Source organism: Panulirus ornatus, chromosome 46, assembly GCF_036320965.1.
Source record: "Panulirus ornatus isolate Po-2019 chromosome 46, ASM3632096v1, whole genome shotgun sequence".
In the NCBI taxonomy this organism is placed as follows: Eukaryota; Metazoa; Arthropoda; class Malacostraca; order Decapoda; family Palinuridae; genus Panulirus; species Panulirus ornatus.
In genome coordinates this window covers 33,451,899-33,474,775 of record NC_092269.1, presented here as the reverse complement: position 1 = coordinate 33,474,775, position 22,877 = coordinate 33,451,899, and the positions used below count along the sequence as shown (strand labels likewise).

Below are 22,877 nucleotides of genomic sequence, written 5' to 3'. Positions count from 1 at the left end.
GAAACAGAAAAAGAAAAGACAAGGAAAAGTATTTACGAATTTTGAAGGAAGTGAAAGACCTGTCTTTTGAAATGCACCAGGTCATAGTAATTGTGAAAACCATGAGAAGGTTGAGAGTTCCATAGCTCTGACCTATACAGAAAGAAGCAAGTATCAAAACAGCCCACCCTCAAGTTGCCAATGGCCACAAAATAATCATGTAATGCAGCAGCTTGCCAGGTATTGCATGGTCTAGCTAGTGGTGTGGGTACACAAGTATCCAGCTCTCAGGAGCAAAAACCACAGTAATACCTATAGAAGAGGCAAAATGGTCAAGTTTGGAAGTTGGCCTGGGACAGCTTATAAGTCAGATCGCATTCAACTCAACTCTGTCAAGTAAATATACAGGGATAGAACCACCACAAATGTGAGAGGTGTACTCCTTATAAGGATGACTCAATCCTTTGCATAAATGGAGCAACTGTTCAGAAGAGAAGATAAACAGCTTATGTCATAACTATCTAAAAGAAAGGATACTGGGAACAGGCACTTAACTAAAGATCTGTCTCACTGGTGAGTGTGGTTTGTAAGGTTCCTGAAAAGGATGGTTAAAAGTAAAGAGATGACTTTCTACAGACAAGAAATTACATAAGTGAGAGACACCTTGAATTTCGGGAGAGGAGAGGGTGAGCACTGTCTTGGACACAAGGAAAGGCTTGCTGAATTATTTACATATGAATTGTAAGAAAGCATTTGACACTGTATCATATATCAAGCTGATTGAGAAGCTGAATCGTCAGGAGGGAATAAGGAGAAAACTCTTTTAATGGCCAGAAGATAATCTTAGTGGATGGAAACAAAAGAAAACACAACAGAAGAGCCTTCTCTAAATAAATCACGGTGACCAGTGATGTGCCACAGGTTCTGTTCTAAAGCCATTACTCTACTTAATATACATAAATGAGTTCCCTGAAGATAAGAACTCCTACTGAGATGTAGAGGTCAACTTATGAGAACAAAAGTTGGCCTAATACATGATTGATGAAATTCAACCTCAGCAAATTCAAAATAATGAAGATGGGTTTCAGTGAAAGAAAGCCTCAATATGATACTACAAAATAAGTTTTAGGATTCTGTGTGTGAGAGGTTCACAGGAGTAGACATCATCCCTAACTGTCAACAGAATCCTACATTAGGAGAATAGTTGTGATAAACTATCTTGTGGCATTTATCAAAATTGCTTTCAAGAATGTGGATTAGGAAATATCTAGAAAGCTGTTCATATCCTACATATGGCCAAAACCAGAGTATGCTTCTTAAGTTTGGTCACGACACCTAAAGAAACACAAAGAGCTAATAGAGAAGGTCCAGAGGAAGGCGACAAAGATGGTACCTCAATGAAGACAGATGAGTTAAAGAGAAAGGCTAGACACTTTTAAGTTTGCCCAATTCCAAAGAGAGAAGAGTTAGGGGTGACCAGATGACAATCTTTAAGTTTTTAAAACAGAATGATGATTTGGATGGTGAGCAGTTCTTTCACAGATGAAGCAACCAGAGTACATAACATTAAATAAAGCAAAATACCACTGAAAAGAGATGTATGGGAGTACATTCATAGTATACCTGAAGTGGATGAGAGGAAGAGAATGACTGAGGACACAGTTAATGCAGACAGCATACATAAATTTAAGAAACTGTATGAAAGCAGAGAATGTTCAAGAGATGTGGCCCCACAATACTAATACATATTCACACGTTGATATGGAAATGAAATATCCAGCTAGCTGTTCAAACCATACATTGGGCCATAACTAAAATACGCTTTTCAAATTTGGTCATCACTCTTAAAGCACAAAAATCTGATATATAAACTTCAGAGGAAGGCAATGGAGATGGTACAAAAATTTCGAAAGCCGATTTACATAAAAAAGCTGCTGGCTTCGTCTGTTCCTGGTACTACCAGGTTAAAGCAGGAAATGATTATATATTATGAACACTGCAATCTTTAAGTTTATATACCTCTAATGTTATGTATAAGTCTTTCAGATAATTGATCACAGTTTTCTCTATCCATCAGTACCACCTTCATCCCTTATACATCCTAATTCTAGGATAATTGCATCGGTCCTGATTGAATTTTCCCTCTTCTCTCACATTAAGTTAGTAATGACAGCAAAACTATTATAACTTACCTGTGTGTGTTTTGTCTTGCTAATAAAAGGTGGCCAAACAGAATATTTTCCATAAATGATGGATGTGGAGTGGCGTTCCTTTTCAAATGGCTTTAAGAGGAAGTGTTTTCTGAAGGAAAAGCGATAGAAGAGATACAGCATGGCAGTCGCAACCATGAAGATCAAAATCTTCCACGAGGGCTTCATTGTGTCTGTGGGAGAAAAACTTGCCCTACAATTCCATAGTACAATGAAATATTTTTTAATGACTGTAATAAATAAAAAAATACTATATTTTATTATGATCACATAACTACAAGACCCCTTCTCCAGGGGCTTCTGCAGCTTCAAGGCTGCACCCCCACAGAAATCGACCCTCACCTCCTTAACCCCTAGCAGACATGAAGCTAACATCTTACCATAACCCTGGATGGTCAATCACACCACAATAAGTTTTACGTACAATAAACACGATATTAACTACCAACATAATAAACATTAACACAAAGGACATAATTAAACTAAATGCCTTCAGACCTTCTTAACAACAGTTGCAGACAAGAAAAAGAATTCCTTATTATCATATACAACCAATTCATCCTCTCCATCCCAACAACGCCTCAACTGTCTGATCATTTACCCTTTCAAAAGCAAGTATTACACAGCAGAGAACCATACAAAAACAGAACACTCAGAACAATAACTGGCTGTCTAGCAACTACAGAAATTCAACACCTGGACAACAAAAACATGAATATACTCTTGATTGTGCACGGATTTTTCCCACCTACAATTCTTTATAATTAACAATAACAATTAAAGTCTTAATAATGTGTAAATGCTGACCAACAAGTTTTCTTGGAGTTTGTATATTCATCTATTTGTTCTTTTTGTGGCTACTACATTTATATCAAATCATTCATACCCAAATCATATAAGCTTCATTGCTACCTACTGGGACTCTCAAGCCTTTTTCCTCCACTTACCTTTCAAATGGAAAGCTATACTCAGCATCTTTTCTCTCCACACTCTACATAATCTTGCTGATGTATAAACTCTTGCTACACCTAGAGGAAGTGATACTCTGTACCACATAACACCAATGATCCATTACACTTTAGCGCTGTCCTCTTTTCCTTTGATACCTAAAAGCAAATTGATAATTCATTAAGAAAGGGAGAGAGCCTGAAAAGGGTGAATCCTCGATTGAATTTATTTTAAGCTTAAGCTTTTCTACTTATAAAGAGCTTAATATTTCAGCTCTTTATCATTAACAATAAGCAATGCAGTTTTGGAGATAATGAACTTGTTCTTCATTATCTTATAGTACAACATGACTTCTTAAAATCAATGAATAAGCTGTTACACCATATGGTTTCAAATGTTATCAAAGTCAGAACTTAGTTCAATCTACTATGAATGACCATGCAGTGTCTTTATTTACAAACAGCTTGACCAAAAACATTAAGACATGTATATGGTAGGAAGTACTACACATCTGCTCTTTGGTTATGGCCTTTCATGCTATTAATTGAAATAATGACATGCTTTAAAATACAATCCACCTGTACACGCTATATCCACTCCATTTGAATGAGTAGTTTGATGTCATCACATACTTAATTTTGAAGTATGACAATCTTTTGCAATGGAACTGTACTATGCAGAAAAAACAACGCTAGGGAAGGGGTCTTCCTAAACATTAAAATCCATCAAAACACTATCAAAATAAAGGAAGATTTCAAGTAAAGAAATGAAGATATGTAGAATGAGGAGTGCATATGACTGGGAGATGTATAAAAGAAAGTGGCAGGAGGTCAAGAGGAAGGTGCATGGGTTGAAAAAGAGGGCATGTGAGAGTTGGGGTGGGAGAGTATCATCAAATTTTAGGAAGAGTAAAAGGATTTTTTGGAAGGAGGTTAATAATGTGTGTAAGACAAGAGAACAAATGGGGACATCGGTGAAGGAGGAAAGGGGGGAAGTAATAACATGTGGTGATGAAGTGAGGAGATGGAGTGAGTATTTTGGAGGTTTGTTAAATGTGTCTGATGATAGAGTGGCAGACGTAGGGTGTTTTGGTTGGGGTGGTGTACGAAATGAGAGGGTCAGGGAGAATGGTTTGGTTGAGAAGAGGAAGTGAAAGCCTTGCGGAAGATGAAATCCGGCAAGGCAGCAGGTTCAGGGTATTACAGTAGAATTTAAGACAGGGTGACTGTGTTGCTGATTGGTTGGAAAGGATATCAAATGTATGTACGGATCAGGGTGAAGTGTCTGAGGATTGGCAGAATGCTTGCATAGTGCCATTGTACAAAGGCAAAGGTGATAAAGGCAAGTATTCAAACTAAAGAGGCATAAGTTTGTTGAGTATTCCTGGGAAAATGTATGGGAGGGTATTTATTGTGAGTGCAAAGGTATGTACAGAGCATCAGATTGAGGAGGAACAGTGTGGTTTCAGAAGTGGTAGAGGATATGTGGATCAGGTGTTTCCTTTGAAGAATAAGTGAGAAATACTTAAAAAACAGATGGTTTTGTATGTCATTTATGGATCTGGAGAAGGCATATGTTATGGTTGATCGAGATGCTTTATGGAAGGCCTAAAGAGTATATGGTGTGGGAGGTAAGTTGCTAGAAGCAGTGAAAAGATTTTACTAAGGATGTAAGGCATGTGTACAAGTAGGAAGAGAAGAGAGTGATTGGTTCTCACTGAAGGTTCATCTGTGGCAGGGGTGTGTGACATCCCCATGATTGTTTAACTCTTTTATGGATGGGGTGCTTAGGGAGGTAAGTCCTAGAGTTTTGGAGAGAGAGGCAAGTATGCTGTCCGTTGGGGATAAGGGGGGATGGGAAGTGAGTCAGCTGTTGTTTGCCATTGATACAGCTCTGCTGACTGATTCAAGTGAGAAACTGCAGAGGTTAGTGACTGAGTTTGGAAAAGTGTGTGAAAGGAGAAAGTTGAGAGTAAATGTGAATAAGAGCAAGGTTATTAGATTCAGTAAGGTTGAGGGACGATTTAATTGGGAAGTACGTTTAAATGGAGAAAAATTGGAGGAAGTGAAGAGTTTTAGTTATCTAGGAGTGGACTTAGCAGTGAATGGAACCACAGAAGTGGAAGTGAGTCACAAGGTGGGGGAGGGGGCCAAGATTCTGGAAGCGATGAAGAAAGTATGGAAGGAGAGAGCTTTATCTTGGACAGCAAAAATGGGTATGTCTGAAGGAATAGTAGTTCCAACAATTTCATATGGTTGGGAGGAGGGTGGATGTGTTGAAAATGAAATGTCTGTGGACAATATGTGGAGTGAGGTGGTTTGATCGAGTAAGTAAATAAAGGGTAAAAGAGATGTGTGGAAATAAACAGAGAGTGGTTAAGAGAGCAGAAGAGGGTGTGTTGAAATGGTTTGGACATAAGGAGAGAATGAGTGAGGAAAGATTGACAGAGAGAACATGTGTCAGAGGTGAAGGGAACAAGGAGAAGCACAAGACCTAATTGGAGGAGGAAGGATGGAGTGAAACAGATTTTGAGCGATCGGGGCCTGAACATACAGGAGGGTGAGAGGCATGCAAGGAATAGAGAAAATTGGAACGATGTGTTATATTGGGGGTATATATAATCTTATATTTGGCATCAGTAACAAGTTGAGTTTGTCCTGATATAAAACAAAACAAATGCCGCAAGGCAAGACATATCAACACCCAAATGCGTTGTATTTACCATTATCTTTGAAATATGCTCCCACATGAAGGTTGTTATTCTCCCTGGGTGGTATGAAGTTTTCATCATTTACTTTATTTTCCTGAGATGATGTTCTTTCATTTCAGGAAAGAAACTGTTTCAGTTACTTAAAAAACACACATTTTTCTTGAAGATTGGGAAGTATGGCATTGTATCGTCAGTATGGAGCTCACAAAACAAATTCATAAAAACATACATTATAGCAATAAGTTGGAAACATAAACATGAATATTATTGGATGACTGGGTATCCATCAATATTACGGGTGTGATTCACAAACTCTATTCTTTTGAATACTCATGATTTCTGGTGGCTATCAGTAAAAAATAACACTAGAAAATATTGCGTTTTGGAGCCTTCTTTTTTCATCTGAGGATAATGGGACAATAGTAAGGAGAGCTGTGAAGATCTAGGATAAAGATCAGGTTAATAAAGTTTAAAGTTGGTGAAACTTCTTCAAATCAACATTACATCGTATCACATGTACCTTCATGAAGCGTCCAACATCAACCTTAATTTCAGTGTTAATTGAAAGAATGATTCACGGTCATATGTTAACTGGCGACTCGGGTGCTGGGTGCTTTTGAACACACATAAATAAGCTCCAAACATGAGAAGGAATTCACCAAACTATAGATGCTGCAATATGTCGATTTTAACACAGTTGGTCAAATCAAATCTTAATTACCACAGGAAGATAGGTGTAGTGCTTATTAATTCTATTGATATCTAGAGGGTTTCAACCTACTTCTAGACTGATCCTACATTTTTCCTGAACTTGACCCTACCCACTATCAACTTATTACTTTAAGACAGGAATATATATAAATCACCTGTTTTTATTCTATTTTCCACATAATACACTTCCACTGCAAAACAGTCAATGACATTTTGGTATTTGTCGAGACTTAACCCCTCCTGTGGACTAGGCTCCACACACCCTCAAACTCCACCGCCAACGTAGCCCTACCCCATGCCATGTGGTCTACAGTGAAATATGAATTAATATATGAATTTAAATCTTGTACAAATGTTTCTTACTTCTCGTCTTACAAGTGAGACCAAAGTCCATCATTCGTCCTCACTGCATCATCCGAGAATGGACATTTCTCTGGCCAGAGTGAGTTTTCATGTCTTAAAACTTTGGGGGAGGATAAATCTGTGTCACTGTCATACTTTGATGGTTTGAATTGAGGTTCGTATAACAACCAATTGGTGTCCTACCTTCACTTGACTTGTTTCCTGTCTCGTGAACTACATTATACATGGGAAATACCATGACATGGACCACTTTGCATGGGCGTATTACTTACGTAGTTTTGCCATATCATCTTCTAACCAGAAAATGTTCAGGTTGTGCTAACACCTTTCACTTGCAACAACATCCATCCATGTTTAGCCACATTACAGACACTCTTGTGAACTTACCATAATATATAAATATTGAAATGATACAATGAAATAATGACTAAGCCACGATAATACTTTTTATGATAAAATATTACGAGAAGTTTTTAAACATAAATGACTATTTTTTTCATCATTATGGATGATAGTTATGATAATGATGATGTATATCATTTTAGATCAAAGATCCCTCGTGGTTCCTAGCCAGATGGGATTTTATCTGAAATAATCAACTACATTAGTGTACAAATGTAATAGCTTATCATCACCTTTCTAAAAATATAATTAAAACAGAGCAGATACACTGAAGGCTCTCCAACTATGGGCCAAAAGTGATTCAATAGACATCCAGCATTTCGCGACAGCGTTTATAAAGATGTATAACTAATGACTGAGTATATAGTGGGAAATCTTAGTCTGTTTAATTATAACTAACGCTTCCCAATGTGATGAGGTTAAACAGGCACACAGCCTGTGAATCATCACTCAAACACATTCTCAACCGATGCCGGTTGGAGATAAATGCTTCTTACTTTTTTCACCGAAGTGATAAGTCACATAGACCAAGGTCTCCATTCAGAACATAAAATGCTTTGCACTGTAACTATATACCCACTAATACGCCTATCAACTTCACAAATTTCTGCATCCCTTGCCTTAATCAGTGTTTCCTGTACATTTATTTTTTATTTTTCGCGATCTCTCTCTCTCTCTCATTGCATGACATCCCATTACCCTCACAACATCCACTGCTAAGGCTATTCTAATACCTACTTATTCTGTGCTTTTAAAGCAACGGTATTTCCTGCGTACTGTACAGTACTCAATCCTACACTGCCTTTCCCATAACTTATGATGTGTTTTGCTTGTCTGTAAAATCCATTTTTTTTTTTTCTCTGGTCTCATAGCAACAAATAACATAATTCTGTTTCGCTGTATCAAAGTGATCCATCCTCTTTCATTGCACAAGTGTCTTAATAGGCCAAAAGTATATATATGGTTCCCAAATTACAATTATTTCGACGTATGTTTAAAATGGATGCCATACACGTAGTTGCACATACCTGTGAGCACTCCCATACAAGTACATGCACAACATGCAATTTGAATATCTATCAGGCTGAAGGTATATGGTGAATTCTACCTATAAGTTCGGCCTTTTGAGATATCCTGTACAAATGCTGGTTAGGACTCCATGATTTCACAAGTCAGAAGTGCCGGGATACCCCGTCTTAACCGGGTTCCACAGCAACTGCCTAAAACTTAAGGCAGTCACTTCGCTAACAACGTCACCATTTAGAAGATCCAGGCGAATCTATACTATCAAAGAAAAGTGGTTTTCACGGCCTGAATATCCACAAACTAATTCTACTGTCTGGATTGGTTGTAACACATACCTCCTTCAAGGAACTGCTGCATTTTCTTGATCGCTGCATGTATTTATCTGGTGCCTCGCGAGTTTCCACTTCGTCTATCACACTCCTTAATGTTAGTGTCCACATATAGAAATTATTCACAGCCTGGTCTCTCTGCGTACTTTATATAACCCTTGAAAGCTCATGAGACACAGGAACTTTATTCTCTGTAACTGTCAAAAAACTTTAGAGGGGGGGAAAAAAATAATGTGTGCGATGAATGCAATGGCACTCATGCTCATGTAATCTATCACTTTATCTCATCTTTTCGTTCTACCCCATTCCACTCGTTTTATCACCACGAGGAGACAGAAAAATTCTATTTTATGATTAAGGTATGCTCTCCCTACCAGGGGTTTTTTTTTTCCCCCGTATGCTATCCTGGGGATGTGATGTACGATTTCCATTGAGATGCGATGAAAAAGAAAAGAGTCTTGAGCGTTCTTGGGACACAGGCAAGTAAGTAAAGGAGTACAGGTCATTATGTCACTGCGGGACGACGGCTTTATCAAGGGAGAGACGTCCAAGGGCGCCAATAGGCAATGCATTGTCCAGCAGACCGACTACCATCCTCAACAAATGCCTCACAGTGAAACATCTAAACAAACTAACTTCCAAATTTTCCCTACGACGACTGATAATACGATCAGATTTCTCACCCTTTTTTATAGACTACACTCACCTTTACTTTTACATTCATCCTCCGTCTCTCACGTGTATCATCAACATACAGGAATTGTGACAACTTCCATCTTGTTTAGTCATCCCCTATAATCCCCAATTCGCCCTCTTGTCACGTGATGCTCCCTCCCAAACAGTGACATCACACAACCTTTTCATAAGCCCATAACTATTTCAGACCACTTACTGTGACACTCACACCACCAAGTGCAAATAGAATCGCACAATCGTCATTACCAAAGCTCTGACAAGCATTCAAAGTCTTCCTTTCAAACCATACAGAGAATAAACTTTCAAGACAGCCTCCCTATGCACTTTACTATATTTCTTTTCAAATTCCATGAAGTCTGCAAAACCTTCCTTTCCTTGTTTTCCACTAGAATACTTTCCACTATTACTATATGCAATCCCACCTTGTTCTTCACCATGAAAGTGTTCCACAAATCTTAACACATCTAGTCCCCATCTTACCTTACCAACTGTATGAAGTGATTTGATTCCTCTAAATCTTTTACAAATGCTACTCCCATTTCCTTTAAACAGTGGAACAATTACTGCTTTCTCTGGTTTTAGGATTGGCATTATGTTGGTAGGTTTCCAGATGTTACAAATCTTACAGTGTAGCAACAAGTGGTTAAAGGCATCTGAAAATGCTTGGATTTCAAGTGGACCAAAGTGTTTTATGTGCAAGTCTGATATATTATCAGACACCCTGACTACAGATTCACCCAACAGCTGTTTCACTTCCACCCTTCAAAACTAACCCATCTCTCCAGACTCTATTCTTCCTTTATTTGAGCTATATTGTTCTTCCTAGTTACTCCTTTCTAATGTCTTCCATACGTATCTACTTATCTTTTTTCCTTGCCTCTGATCGTTTAAGGTAGGTTTGTTTCATTTCCAGTCATTTCTTTAAAATACTCTCCACCTCATATAAACTTCATCCTATATCACAGACAACTTTCTAGACTTATTTGATATATCTCATATCTTAAAAATATCTTTCTGCTCATACTCATCTCCCAGATCAGTCTGTCATTCTCTTTCAAACTATCATCCATCATTCTCCCGAGATCCACATTTACTTTTCCATATATACTCCATACTTTTCATGTTCTCTACCAGTGCATAATATCAAGTTAGGGATTTTCTCTGCTTAACTGACAACAATAAACTACACTGACTTTTATTCATTCAATGTTAGTTCATTAAATTGAAAACAAAATATTCTTAGAAAAAAGTTCCTTACATTACCATACAGATCTTTTCCCATTTGTTCAACTTTTTAAGATTGAACCATACTTAAAACTATGAACATACATCATGTCATTACCTTATATAATTATTCATTGATAGAAAAAAAAATGCTAAATGGAAAACGGGCCAAAATATCACTGGGATATGATCTGAAGCTGAACACGCCATAGTGTAAACAAACGTTGTTGATAGCTTTGCTTTTGTTGAAGGTGTCGTCCTGCTACACGAGTTTTCATGTTAATATCCATGCCAGTAGATATTAACAACCTTGCAGATGGCTGGCTTGAGCTGGAAAGTGATCCAGGTGTGCTGGGTTTGGGTTGTTATATTGAAATACATACTTATTATGGTATATAGTTTTCAATGTTGACCCAGAGATGTACAGGATGGCTTTTTACCTGTATGAATATCTCGTAACTGGGGAATAGGGTAAGATTTTAGCTTAGGGGTATTTCGAGACTAATTGTGGCACATCACATATTTGGTTTTTGAAATGATACTATACTTTCTGGGAAATAATGATAAGACTGTTGGAGCGTGATATGGATAATTAATTTACACTTTACTGTGATCAAAACGAAAATTTGTCAATGGAAAGATGTCTGTGTTTCACTTTTTTTTTTTTGCCGACTATTCGCACTGATGGTTCAAACGTTATTTTACCTTCTAGTTCATTTTATACACTGACAAAATTTTCCCATGCTACACCTGTAAAGATGGCAAGAGTTATAAGATAGGTTCAGGTTGAGAAGGGCTAAGCCCATGGGCAAGGGGCCAGGTACAGTTGTTTGGTTTCGTGGGTTAAAACTCAACACTTTACATTGGCTCATAGATGGCAATGGGTATGAGCTCTCTTGTGACCCTAGTGGACTTAGTGCATATACTTTTCGTTTGTCGGAAAACTCGTTGAATCCTTTGATAATGTGGTAATAAAAGGAGAATAAGCTTAGAGGAAAAACTATTTCACCTAGTGATGCCGACTGGTTTGGGAAACAACCATAGTATAATATTCCACACACTATACTATCATTGCTAAAGACAGTTCTGTGTGCTCTTAACTGAAATTTTCCCAGGATTACTTGTAGTAAGGGGAAATGGAGGAAGTAAGGTGAATATTCCAGGAGTTCTGCACGTATTTCACATACTTTTAAGTTAAACAACCCCATTCTACCCTGATCTTATATACCATCAAACGATATGATAAAACAAAGATAAAACTATTCTCAAAACAGTAAACTATCAGTTTTCTTTCTTTTACATACTAGTTCTCTATTTTTCTCATTAGTAAGTTTGCATCGGGAACAGATGAAAAGGCCTCACACGTGACAGGTAGAGACTGTGAACAAATGTGGCCTTTGTTGTCTTTTCCTAGTGCTACCTCACGCATGCACAAAGGGAGGGGGGCTATAAATGATTTGGTATGACTATTTGAACTATACATTTTCCCCTTAATTGTTCCCTTGCTCTTTCCCATATGTTAAACTTGTCAACTCGTGTTTAGTTAACACTCATTCTTTATGCAAATCATGAATTTTATTGTTCTAGAAATTAGTGAAGGCTCCAGTTATATCTCAGCAAAACCAGATAATCTCTTCAGTATTTGTGTCCAGTGCTGCTGTTTTATATTTGACAATCAATGAATGATGATCCAAGTATTAGGATTTTGGTTGTGCACTTTAACACTGAAATGTCATGTCTCTCATAGAGAGAGATAGTTTTGATCAATATGTTTTCTTATGGACCTTCTTTTGTGGAAAGAATTTTATAAGAAATAACCCTCTTCTTTTGCTTGCCTGTGTATTTTGGGCAAAAGATCCCAGTTCTGCTAAACTCATTCTGATTTATCCTTTTTAAACAGAGTAATTAAAATGTAAGGTAAACAGCACAGATTTTTTCATGTCCATGGCATTTTGATAATGCTTTAATCAAGTGAAAATTCAATTTACAAAGATTCTTCTAATAATAATGAATTAGTTATTTCAGGAACATTTTGATTTGGCACTGATTAAAGTGTCTGAAAAAGAATCTTCAGGAGTAATCCTTCTTTGAATGTGGGAGATTCATATATTAGAGTTTACTTGTATTCATGGTACTACTTAATTGTAGTTAGAAAATACCCTGAAGTAGATTTATGCACGTTACAATTTTCATTGAAAACTTTGAGTTCTGAAGAAAATCAGTCTCATCCCGTAAAATATGTGCTAAAGTAATGTATTCTCTTCCAGGGTTGTTCACGCTTCTCTTGGAAGACATGGGAGTACGAGGGGTTCAGGTTGAGGAAATATATGACCTTCAGAAGTCATTTGAGGGAAAAGTATATGGCTTTATTTTTCTCTTCAGGTAAACAAAATTTTAATTTTCCATTTGTATCAACGTGTGGATTGTACTGTACATTTTACAGGGAGTTGTCAATGTACGTTAGAGATGTGTTCCTGAAAGGTATGACTTTATGTGAAATGTTTTGAAGCAGACTCAACTTTATTACAGAGCTAATGATACTAAAAAGGTTTGAATTCCTAAGGAACAATTTTCTTACTGAAATATTTAGTACCAAAAGTTATAGTTATGTCAGAAGCAATAGTGTAAAGTATGAAGAGAATATATATAAAGATAACACTCAGAAATATGGTCAAGTGGCTTGCTTATAGAGGCCTGTTGAGTTGAGGAGTGATTGAGTTATTCAGACAGTGGGGCAGGATAGTCTTCCACCTCATTTGAGAATGAGACAGTAAATGCCTCCCAGGGCAAGTTGGTTCTGGATGTTTGAAAAATTTATCCAAATACTGCTGGACCGTTTTCTTCTTCCTCTGATGGACATATATCTGCATAACAGCTAATGCCATTTGTCATTACCAAGTTAACCATAAAGCAGGTGCTATTTGCTTGGCTTATCCAAAAGCCTCTGATAATTTTTTGAAGTTAATACTTGAGGGGCTGGTGGTTAGATCCCTTTACGATTTGTGATACATTCCCTAATTCATCTACAATGCATATCTTAACATCTTAACCAACATGTAATTAGGACTTACTGCTAATACTAATGATGGTAGGGATTAGACATCCACTCATCCATTTAACTTGTATAGGTAAATGGAATTTTCTTGATAATATATTGACAATGATTGTCCAACTTTTAAAATTTAGTAATTTGAATATATTGTACCTTGACTCATTTCATGATTTTCAAAAAGAAAAGAAAAAGGCTCCTTAGAACTAAAGCCTGAAAATTTGTTGAGCACATGGCTTAGAACTTTACCACATCCAACATCATTATAATTTACTCCATTAGTTTAGACAGTATACTTTGAACATAGGAGCAGTCCATATTTTGGGTATATCAATGTAATTTTATGTATAGATTATGAATTTGATGATATCTATCATCACTACATATATGAGCAAAGACAAGAGTAAAAGGCCTCTTCATGACTAAATGAATTGGTAGATGATTAGAAGTTATACAGAAACTTAAGATAGATCTCTTATAGAGTCTACATGATAATGATTCATACTGTAGCTGATACAATCATTTTAATTAATCTGCCCTTCTTTTTGATACAGATGGATCGAAGAGAGACGATCAAGGAGAAAGGTGGTGGAAAATACAGACAACTATGTTCAGGATGAAGCTATAGTCAACAATATGTTTTTTGCTCAGCAGGTAAATAAACAAGGCAGATATACCACTTTAAGGATAAGGAAAATACTGTACCTCAAGAAGCTTCTGTTGTCTTGACTAATCAATCTTGTTAGTTCCTTTTTATATTTTTGATATTTTCTCTACATTCCATATTCTCTTTTGAGATGGATGTTGCCAGACTTTTTCATGTTTATGAAAGTGATACTTTTCATCACACCTTGACTTTATTTTTTTTTCTTGGCTATCTTGACCATTCACCTCATAAAAAATAAGCAGAAAATGATTACTAGATATGTAAATTTTGTCAAATTTAAGAACAGAACTTTTTTATGCTTTCCTTTGCTGCCATGCACTATATATTTGATATACCTAAAACAAGCATGTGGAAGGAATAATACATTATATGTAAGCCTAAAAGATGGTGTAGTGTTATTAATCATTAATTATACCTTTAAACCTTGCTATAGCTTACTTTTTTAAAACCCTCATATAGATGATATGTTGAAGAATGATCTCATGATTTATCTGGCTGCAACTTATATTATGTTGATCACATCTGATGTATAATTCAGGTCAAGTTTTGGAAAACTGAGCTTCAAAAATCCAAAAACTCTCAAATTCAGTATTACGATATTTATTTTGTCTAATACATGTACAGTATTATCATTTTGATTTTCCCATCATTTAACACTTGAGTTTTAGCACTTGAGATAAATGTTTCTCCTAATCAGTATATATACTCATGCAAGTTTGAACTTCAAAATCTTATCACTTTGTTACTTCTGCAAGGGTTTCCCTTGGTTTAAATATGAAGTTTTTGTCATGTATTTTACACAATTTATTGTGCTAACAAGAATGTGTCACCTTACAGACTGACAGGTAAGGGGTAACATACTTTCTCACATACATTACTGTATGCATAGTGGCACTATCATGACAACAATTAATTATAACACTGCATGTCATATACATTCTTACACACTCAAAAAGTGAGAACATGAACTTCACTGTGTATAGGGCTAATGGTCCAGCTAAAACTTTCATAGGACCTTATGGAGAATAGTCTTCCTCCCCAAATTCCTTAGCTAAATACTGACAGGAGGCTTAACAATCACCGATTATCAGCTGACATCCACAACACTGGTTTAATGAAAACTAATTGTTGAAACAGAAAATTTTGCAGGTGAACGAGCAGTGAATAAGGAGCTGTGATTAAGGGAGGCAGGGAAGTATTGAGTGGGGAGGACTGAGAGCACTGAGTGGAGATGATGGATGAACAGTTAGTGGGAGGATAGGGGTATGATGAATAGGGAGTGAAGGGGAGTAGGGAAGACTGGGGTATGGTGAATAGCGAGAGTAGGGAAGTAGTGAGTAGGGAAGGTGAAGAAGTGTTTGGGTAAAGCAGAAGAGCATTGTGAAGGGAACAAAGGGTATAGTACACTACCATACCTTGAATATGAATACAAATACAGATACAGATGAAAATAAACATCATGTGATAATTGCATCATAGACTGCTTCAAGGCCAAATTCACAAATAAAATAGATTTTTGTCTAAGTTTTTTATTTCACCATGTTTTATATTGTATATTCCTATTATTAGTAACTTATAAGACTACCATTTTCTATCACATTTAGATAGTTTTGCTCTTTAAAAATAGCTGTACTGTAATGATGAGGATGCTGAGCAGTACAGTATTTCAAGAATGATACATAAAATGATAATGTGCAATACTTTGTAAAAGAAAATATATGAAAGTATCATGATAAGATTGAATGACCATTCTTATAAAATCTGACAGTAACAGCTACTGACAATGTAACTGCCTCAGAATTTGTGCCTCAGGAAATAGAACTTGAAGTACCAGATAATTCAGTTCTTGTTGTTGATTCATGTACTGTTAAAAGTAAAGAACAGCCACCACTCTGCATGAAAACCTATGATACATTTGCAGTGACCATGTATGGTACAGTATACAATACTGCATTCATCATTTGTCTGATGTTTTAATAGAGTTTAGTGCTGTATTTAATGTAAAGAGAATAACCTCATAAATCCATTTAAAAATTTGTTCCAACAAGGATCACTTTTTTCCTACATATACACTGTGAATAAGTGATTCACTAGAAAACTCACTTATGTGGATGGGCTCCAGTTTGATTTAGATAACTGGGGGCCAAGTGAGGATATTCACTCTAAGGCTCAGTCCTCTGTTCTTGGCGCTACCTCGCTAATGTAGGAAATGGCAAATATATATGAAAAAATTATTTTATCATTTCTTTTATTGTACCTAATCGTTGTTTCCCGTCAGTGAGGTAGCGCCAGAAAACATATGAAGAATGGTGACCCCTTTTGTTTCTCTTTTTAGAAATTTAAATACAAGGAGGGGGGTTTTCCAGCTCTCCTGCTCCCACCCCCTTTATTCGCCTTCCATGACACGCTGGGAATACGTGGGAAGTATTCTTTCTCCTCTGTCCCCATATATTACATATATTACAAACTAATAACATTTAGAACCTGAAGATTATGAACTTTCAAAATTCATCCTGTATATGATAACAATTCATACTGACAAAATTATTCTGGTTGATTTTTGAGAAAAATATAATACTTTTATTTATTTATTTATTTATTTTTTTTTTTGCTGCTGTCTCCCGCGTTTGCGAGGTAGCGCAAGGAAACAGACGAGAGAAATGGCCCAACCCACCCCCATACACATGTATATACATACGTCCACACACGCAAATATACATACCTACACAGCTTTCCATGGTTTACCCCAGATGCTTCACATGCCCTGATTCAATCCACTGACAGCACGTCAACCCCGGTATACCACATCGATCCAATTCACTCTATTCCTTGCCCTCCTTTCACCCTCCTGCATGTTCAGGCCCCGATCACACAAAATCTTTTTCACTCCATCTTTCCACCTCCAATTTGGTCTCCCACTTCTCCTTGTTCCCTCCACCTCCGACACATATATCCTCTTGGTCAATCTTTCCTCACTCATTCTCTCCATGTGCCCATACCATTTCAAAACACCCTCTTCTGCTCTCTCAACCACGCTCTTTTTATTTCCACACATCTCTCTTACCCTTACGTTACTTACTCGATCAAACCACCTCACACCACATATTGTCCTCAAACATCTCATTCCCAGCACATCCATCCTCCTGCGCACAACTCTATCCATAGCCCACACCTCGCAACCATACAACATTGTTGGAACCACTATTCCTTCAAACATACCCATTTTTGCTTTCCGAGATAATGTTCTCGACTTCCACACATTCTTCAAGGCTCCCAGGATTTTTGCCCCCTCCCCCACCCTATGATCCACTTCCGCCTCCATGGTTCAATCCGCTGCCAGATCCACTCCCAGATATCTAAAACACTTTACTTCCTCCAGTTTTTCTCCATTCAAACTTACCTCCCAATTGATATATATATAGATAGATATTTGTATGTTAATAAAAGGTTTTCCAACAGATGGTTCCCAACAGTTGTGCCACTCATTCCTTGGTTTCCGTTCTTCTTAATTGCTCAGCATTAGACTTAGGACCGACTCTCTCCCGTCTGAAAGTTCACACCATTGGTATGAACTCTGAGAATAAGGTATGTTTTTGTATAAGTCTAGGAGACTTCTACTTGTATTTAAGGCCCTTACAATAACACCACAGTCAGAAAAATATGGGAATGGGTATGGACACATGGTAATCTAAAGCTAATGTTATTCAGTCTTTTTTCATAATTAGCATCTCTCATGCTATGACATCTGCGTATGTTTTCTAATTCCTAATTAGTCAGAAATTACTCCACAGTAGGAAATTACCACAATCATTATCTAAATTATGAGTTTCAGGTATATGAGTTGCAATGTTTTCTGACAATGCTCATGAAGAAAATGGAGATTGGTATTTAGAATCTTTGGATTCTTGTATTCCAACATTTGCTCATAAGTGCAAAAAATAACTGTTCACTGAATGATTCACAATACTGGAGCATTTTCAAAGTGGTTGAAAGCACTAATAAAGTAACTACAGTGGACTTAGCCTCTTCAATTTTAATTCAGCTGGGTGAATGATTCCATGGCATTGTCTTCTCCATCCATCTATGTTTGTCAGTTATTAATGAAAATTCAGCTTGATTTACTTGAAATATTTCAAGTATCTCCAAATTTTCAAGGCCTTATTGTTTATTCTAAGGCATCCTTCAGGTTTTAGTTTCTTTCCTGATTATGAAGTAACTTTCCTAAGTATTTCTCTTATATCCAACAGGGTTGGGCTATTGGTAATACACCAGAGCTGGCAAATGCACACAACTCACATGCAGCTCCCCAGGCACGACGAAGGCCAGATAAAACTCCAGGAGTCCCCACAAGCAGTCGGATGTCCAATGCAGAAACTTTTCATTTTGTTTCGTATGTTCCTGTTAGTGGCCGACTGTTTGAGCTAGATGGTCTCAAGCCTTTTCCAATTGATCATGGTAAAGATGTTTGTTGGCTTGTCATTACTCAAGAGAATCTATATTTATTTATTTATATATTTATTGATGTTTTTCTTCTCATTTATAGTTTGATTAAAATGAATATTTTAGCTGAAGAGATGTCTTTTACCCTTTCACTTCAATAGTCTTAGTATTAAAGGGCATTCTTTGTGTAGGATATTCTTAAAAAAAATTTAAGTTTGTTGATATAATCAACTGAATATTATTTTCTAAAACTCAACTTGGTGAGGTGTTTACACAAGCTATGAGTTCAATAATTATTCATGCTGCTCCACTGTCAGTCAAGTGAAGTACTCCATGGGTATTTTCAGGTATATGTACTGAAAGTGCAGTATTCTGTGAGGATTTTTGGCACAAAAGATTATGAATATTAAGGGTTTCATCATGTAAGAGTGACAATTCATAAAATCATTACATAATGTGACGGCTTCCTTGACATCTCCACAAATTATGAGCAGTATGTGGAGAAAATGTGTTTAGAAACAATGCATTGGATGCCACTACAAACTTTAAAGGACATATATTTTGCCTTGAGGCAGATTCATTAAATTCAAAAATCAGTAACACATAAGCCTCACTCACAACGAACAGAAAAGAATCACTGTAAAACCCATATTCTCTGATGAAACTTTCGTTAACCCATCCACGGATGGGTTAATGAAAGTCTCATCAGAGAATATGGGTTTTCAAGGTGGACGTGTTTCTCATACAGGCAGGAAGTCACATGTTTCACTTTTAAATATTTCTAGACTTGTCAGCTACAACTATATTTAATGCCTTTATACGGAATCTGTGAAGTTTATCTCTTTCCTCCTTCAGGTTCAATGTCTGCATTAGCAGCAAAAAAATTGCAGTGGGATGGTTTAGTTTTTAGTGTTTTATTTTCCATTTACTTTATAATACAGTATTGCTTGAGAAATTACTGGTATCCAGAAGTTCTCAGTCAAATCTTACTGGGGATGGAAGTCGTTTTTCACCCTCATTGCCTTTTTTTAAAGGATTTGTGTAATATGTTTCTTGGTTTATTTTTTTTTCCCCAATTTCCGCAGGTCCATGGTTAGAGGGTGAAGACTGGACGGAAAAATTTCGTCGTGTGATAACTGAAAGGCTTGGCATTGCTACGGGTGGAGAGCCATATCATGACATTCGTTTTAATCTCATGGCAGTTGTACCTGATAAGATTACAGCTTATAGACGAAAACTTGCAGCCTTACGAAGGAACAGGTAATGATTCATTAACTTTAAATTTGCTATATTAGGTTGTGAATACCGTATATAAAGTGGCTTTGCTTATGTTTCTTCATGTAAACACATTAAAGATATAAAAGTTTACATTAAACCTTGATTACATTTCTTTCTTTCTTCTTTCATACTATTCGCCATTTCCCGCATTAGCGAGGTAGCGTTAAGAACAGAGGACTGGGCCTTTGAGGGATTATCCTCACTTGGCCCCCTTCTCTGTTCCTTCTTTTGGAAAATTAAAATATACAGTGAACCCTTGTATAATGTGGTAGCTACATTCCTAAAAATTAAAGCATCGATAAAAAATTGCATTCTATAATAATAAATCATAAATATAATAAATATAATGATAAATGAGAAAGACAGGCTGTGATCCCAGACATGATAATGTTGCACAATATAGAGGATACTCTGAAAAGCCTTGGAGAAAATTGAAATCCTAAATGCAATGCATTTGATTGAGTTTGCCTAATAAGATGTGAAGGATTATGAAAGAGGTTTTATGTAATTAAGTGTATTAGTTTTATATTTTTTCCTGAAGATAGACTCTGCAGCAACATGTGAGCAGTGCACATCCAGCCATAGCTTAGCCTTTCTAAAAGTTTTTTAAGTGTACTGAAAAGGTTTCGGTATTGTGACTAGATATAAGTTAATAATACTGAGTTGTGCCTTCTGTCCACCATGCTTTCATTTGAGTTGAATATGGACTCAAATATGAGTGATCAATTAGTTATCTGTGGGAGCTGTGGCATAGATGAGGTAACCAGACTTTTGGCTTCTGGCTCACAGAGATCTAGGGCTTACTGTTTGGTTTTCAATGGATGCAATAATTTTTTTTTTTTTTTGTATTTATCATATTGAGCCTGACATGAATGATGAGGCAGAGATTTTATAACACTCTTACAGTACCAAAATCCCACCCTCTTAATAACTACTTTTATTCTCTGTGTTTAAAAGGAAAAATCAAGTTAGAAATGATGTTAAATTGTTATAATCAATATTAAATGCATTTACAGCATTACCTCATGTAAGATGAATGTACATTATGTAAATTTAGGGCATTATCCAAATACTCATATCTCATTTGAGGTATTTGTTCAGTTCATTTTAAAAGTGGCAATTTTCAGATAGGAAACATAAGAAAAGGCTGTTGTCACTAAACTCATCCTTTCAGAGAAACTATTCTGGAGGGTCTGCATCAGTTTGTTCGACAGAGGTACCCACAGTACATTGGCAAAGAGAAGCCAGAGCTCACAGACATTTCTCATGCTGAAGATGATATTGGTAAGACTGGAATGTTAATCTGTTGTATTAATAATATTCAGTAAGTAAGTAAGCATGCAACATTCGGCACATTTTATGTGCTCTCATATTTGTATCAATCAAGCAGTTTTTTCATTTAGATCTAGCCTGCATATTTAGCACTTCCTTTGCCAAATATTTTAGTTTTTACACCATGGTGTGAGGTGGTTTGACCGAGTAAGTATTGAAAGGGTAAGAAAGATATGTGGTAATAGAAAGAGTGTGGTTGAGAGAGCAGAAGAGGGTGTTTTGAAATGGTTTGGTCACATGGAGAGAATGAGTGAGGAAAGATTGACAAAGAGGATATATGTGTCAGAGGTGGAGGGAACAAGGAGAAGTGGGAGAAGAAATTGGAGGTGGAAGGATGGAACGAAAAAGATTTTGAGTGATCGGGGCCTGAACATGCAGGACGGTGAAAGGCATGCAAGGAATAGAGTGAATTGGAACGATGTGGTATACTGGGATTGACATGCTGTCAATGGATTGAATCAGGGCATGTGAAGCATCTGGGGTAAACCATGGAAAGTTTAGTGGGGCCTGGATGTGGAAAGGGAGCTGTAGTTTCGGTGCATTATACATGACAGCTAGAGATTGAGTGTGAACGAATGTGGCCTTTGTTGTCTTTTCCTAGCACTACCTCGCGCACATGCGGGGGGAGGGGGTTGTCATTTCATTTGTGGTGGGGTGGCGACGGGAATGAATAAGGACAGACAGTATGAATTATGTACATGTGTATATATATGTATATGTCTGTGTGTGTATATATATGTATACGTTGAGATGTATAGGTATGTATATGTGCGTGTGGACGTGTATGTATGTACATGTGTATGTGGGTGGGTTGGGCCATTCTTTCATCTGTTTCCTTGCGCTACCTCACTAGCGTGGGAGACAGTGACAAAGTATAATGAATGAATAAAATAAATAAAAAACAAACAAAATTTTTGTTGGAGGTACACTGAGGTAGGATGTTCACATAGAAAAACTAATTTCAGTGATCAGATGTTTCACCCTGGGAGCATCATATGTTTGTACCCACAATAAAAATTAGTGGAGTATCACCTTTGAAATACATGGGGGGCAGGCAATGTATTTATTGACACTATATTACACACAGACTTGCAAAAGTCCCTGCCAATGTGATCATGGTGACATAGCAAGTAAAAGGTGTAATAACCTACACAACTATCAGAAGCAGAAGATGGGAGGAGACAAAAAAACTGTTGTAAAGTAGATGACTTCTGATGCCTCCATTCTAGGAAGCTGTTTCCAAAGGAACTGTATGTGTAACTCTATTGCTTCTCATTTTAATATCTGACATGTTTGCAACCATAAACTACAGGTTATTATCATCATGTGCAGATGATACAAGAATGAATATTAAAATTGAGTATGTAGACTGAAATTTGCTTCATCAAAAATTTGTATTATCTGCAGTTTAGAGGTTGACAGATATGACTTACAGTTAAGTAGAACCATTTGTATTGGGTTTATCTGCATTCTGTCTACAGTAAAAAGTTAGTATGAGGCAATGGTAAATTAG

The 22,877-nt window shown here is 36.7% G+C and overlaps 2 protein-coding genes across 7 annotated transcripts in view; one reads left to right on the top strand and one right to left on the bottom strand.

Moving 5' to 3' along the window:
* Positions 1-7,319, bottom strand: part of LOC139763207 (uncharacterized) — a 30,277-nt gene extending 22,958 nt beyond the window's left edge. The window contains exons 1-3 of one of the 5 annotated variants that reach the window (XM_071688974.1): positions 7,194-7,319; positions 3,137-3,295; positions 2,172-2,362 (exon numbers count right to left, since the gene is read on the bottom strand). In XM_071688974.1, coding sequence (XP_071545075.1) covers positions 2,172-2,362; positions 3,137-3,245 — 300 coding nt within the window. In that variant the 5' untranslated portion in view covers positions 3,246-3,295; positions 7,194-7,319. Of the gene's footprint in view, positions 1-2,171; positions 2,363-3,136; positions 3,296-5,859; positions 5,954-6,921; positions 7,022-7,104; positions 7,124-7,193 lie in introns of those variants that run through there. The other 4 variants (XM_071688977.1, XM_071688976.1, XM_071688975.1 and 1 more) reach the window with 4 other exon arrangements.
* Positions 7,320-10,804: 3,485 nt separating this feature from the next.
* Positions 10,805-22,877, top strand: part of caly (ubiquitin carboxyl-terminal hydrolase calypso) — a 36,371-nt gene continuing 24,298 nt past the window's right edge. For both annotated transcript variants that reach the window (XM_071688973.1, XM_071688972.1), the window contains exons 1-7: positions 10,805-10,944; positions 12,866-12,980; positions 14,202-14,301; positions 17,774-17,899; positions 18,562-18,769; positions 19,840-20,014; positions 21,207-21,316. In XM_071688973.1, the coding sequence (XP_071545074.1) occupies positions 10,875-10,944; positions 12,866-12,980; positions 14,202-14,301; positions 17,774-17,899; positions 18,562-18,769; positions 19,840-20,014; positions 21,207-21,316 (904 nt within the window). In that variant the 5' untranslated portion in view covers positions 10,805-10,874. The remainder of the gene's footprint in view (positions 10,945-12,865; positions 12,981-14,201; positions 14,302-17,773; positions 17,900-18,561; positions 18,770-19,839; positions 20,015-21,206; positions 21,317-22,877) is intronic.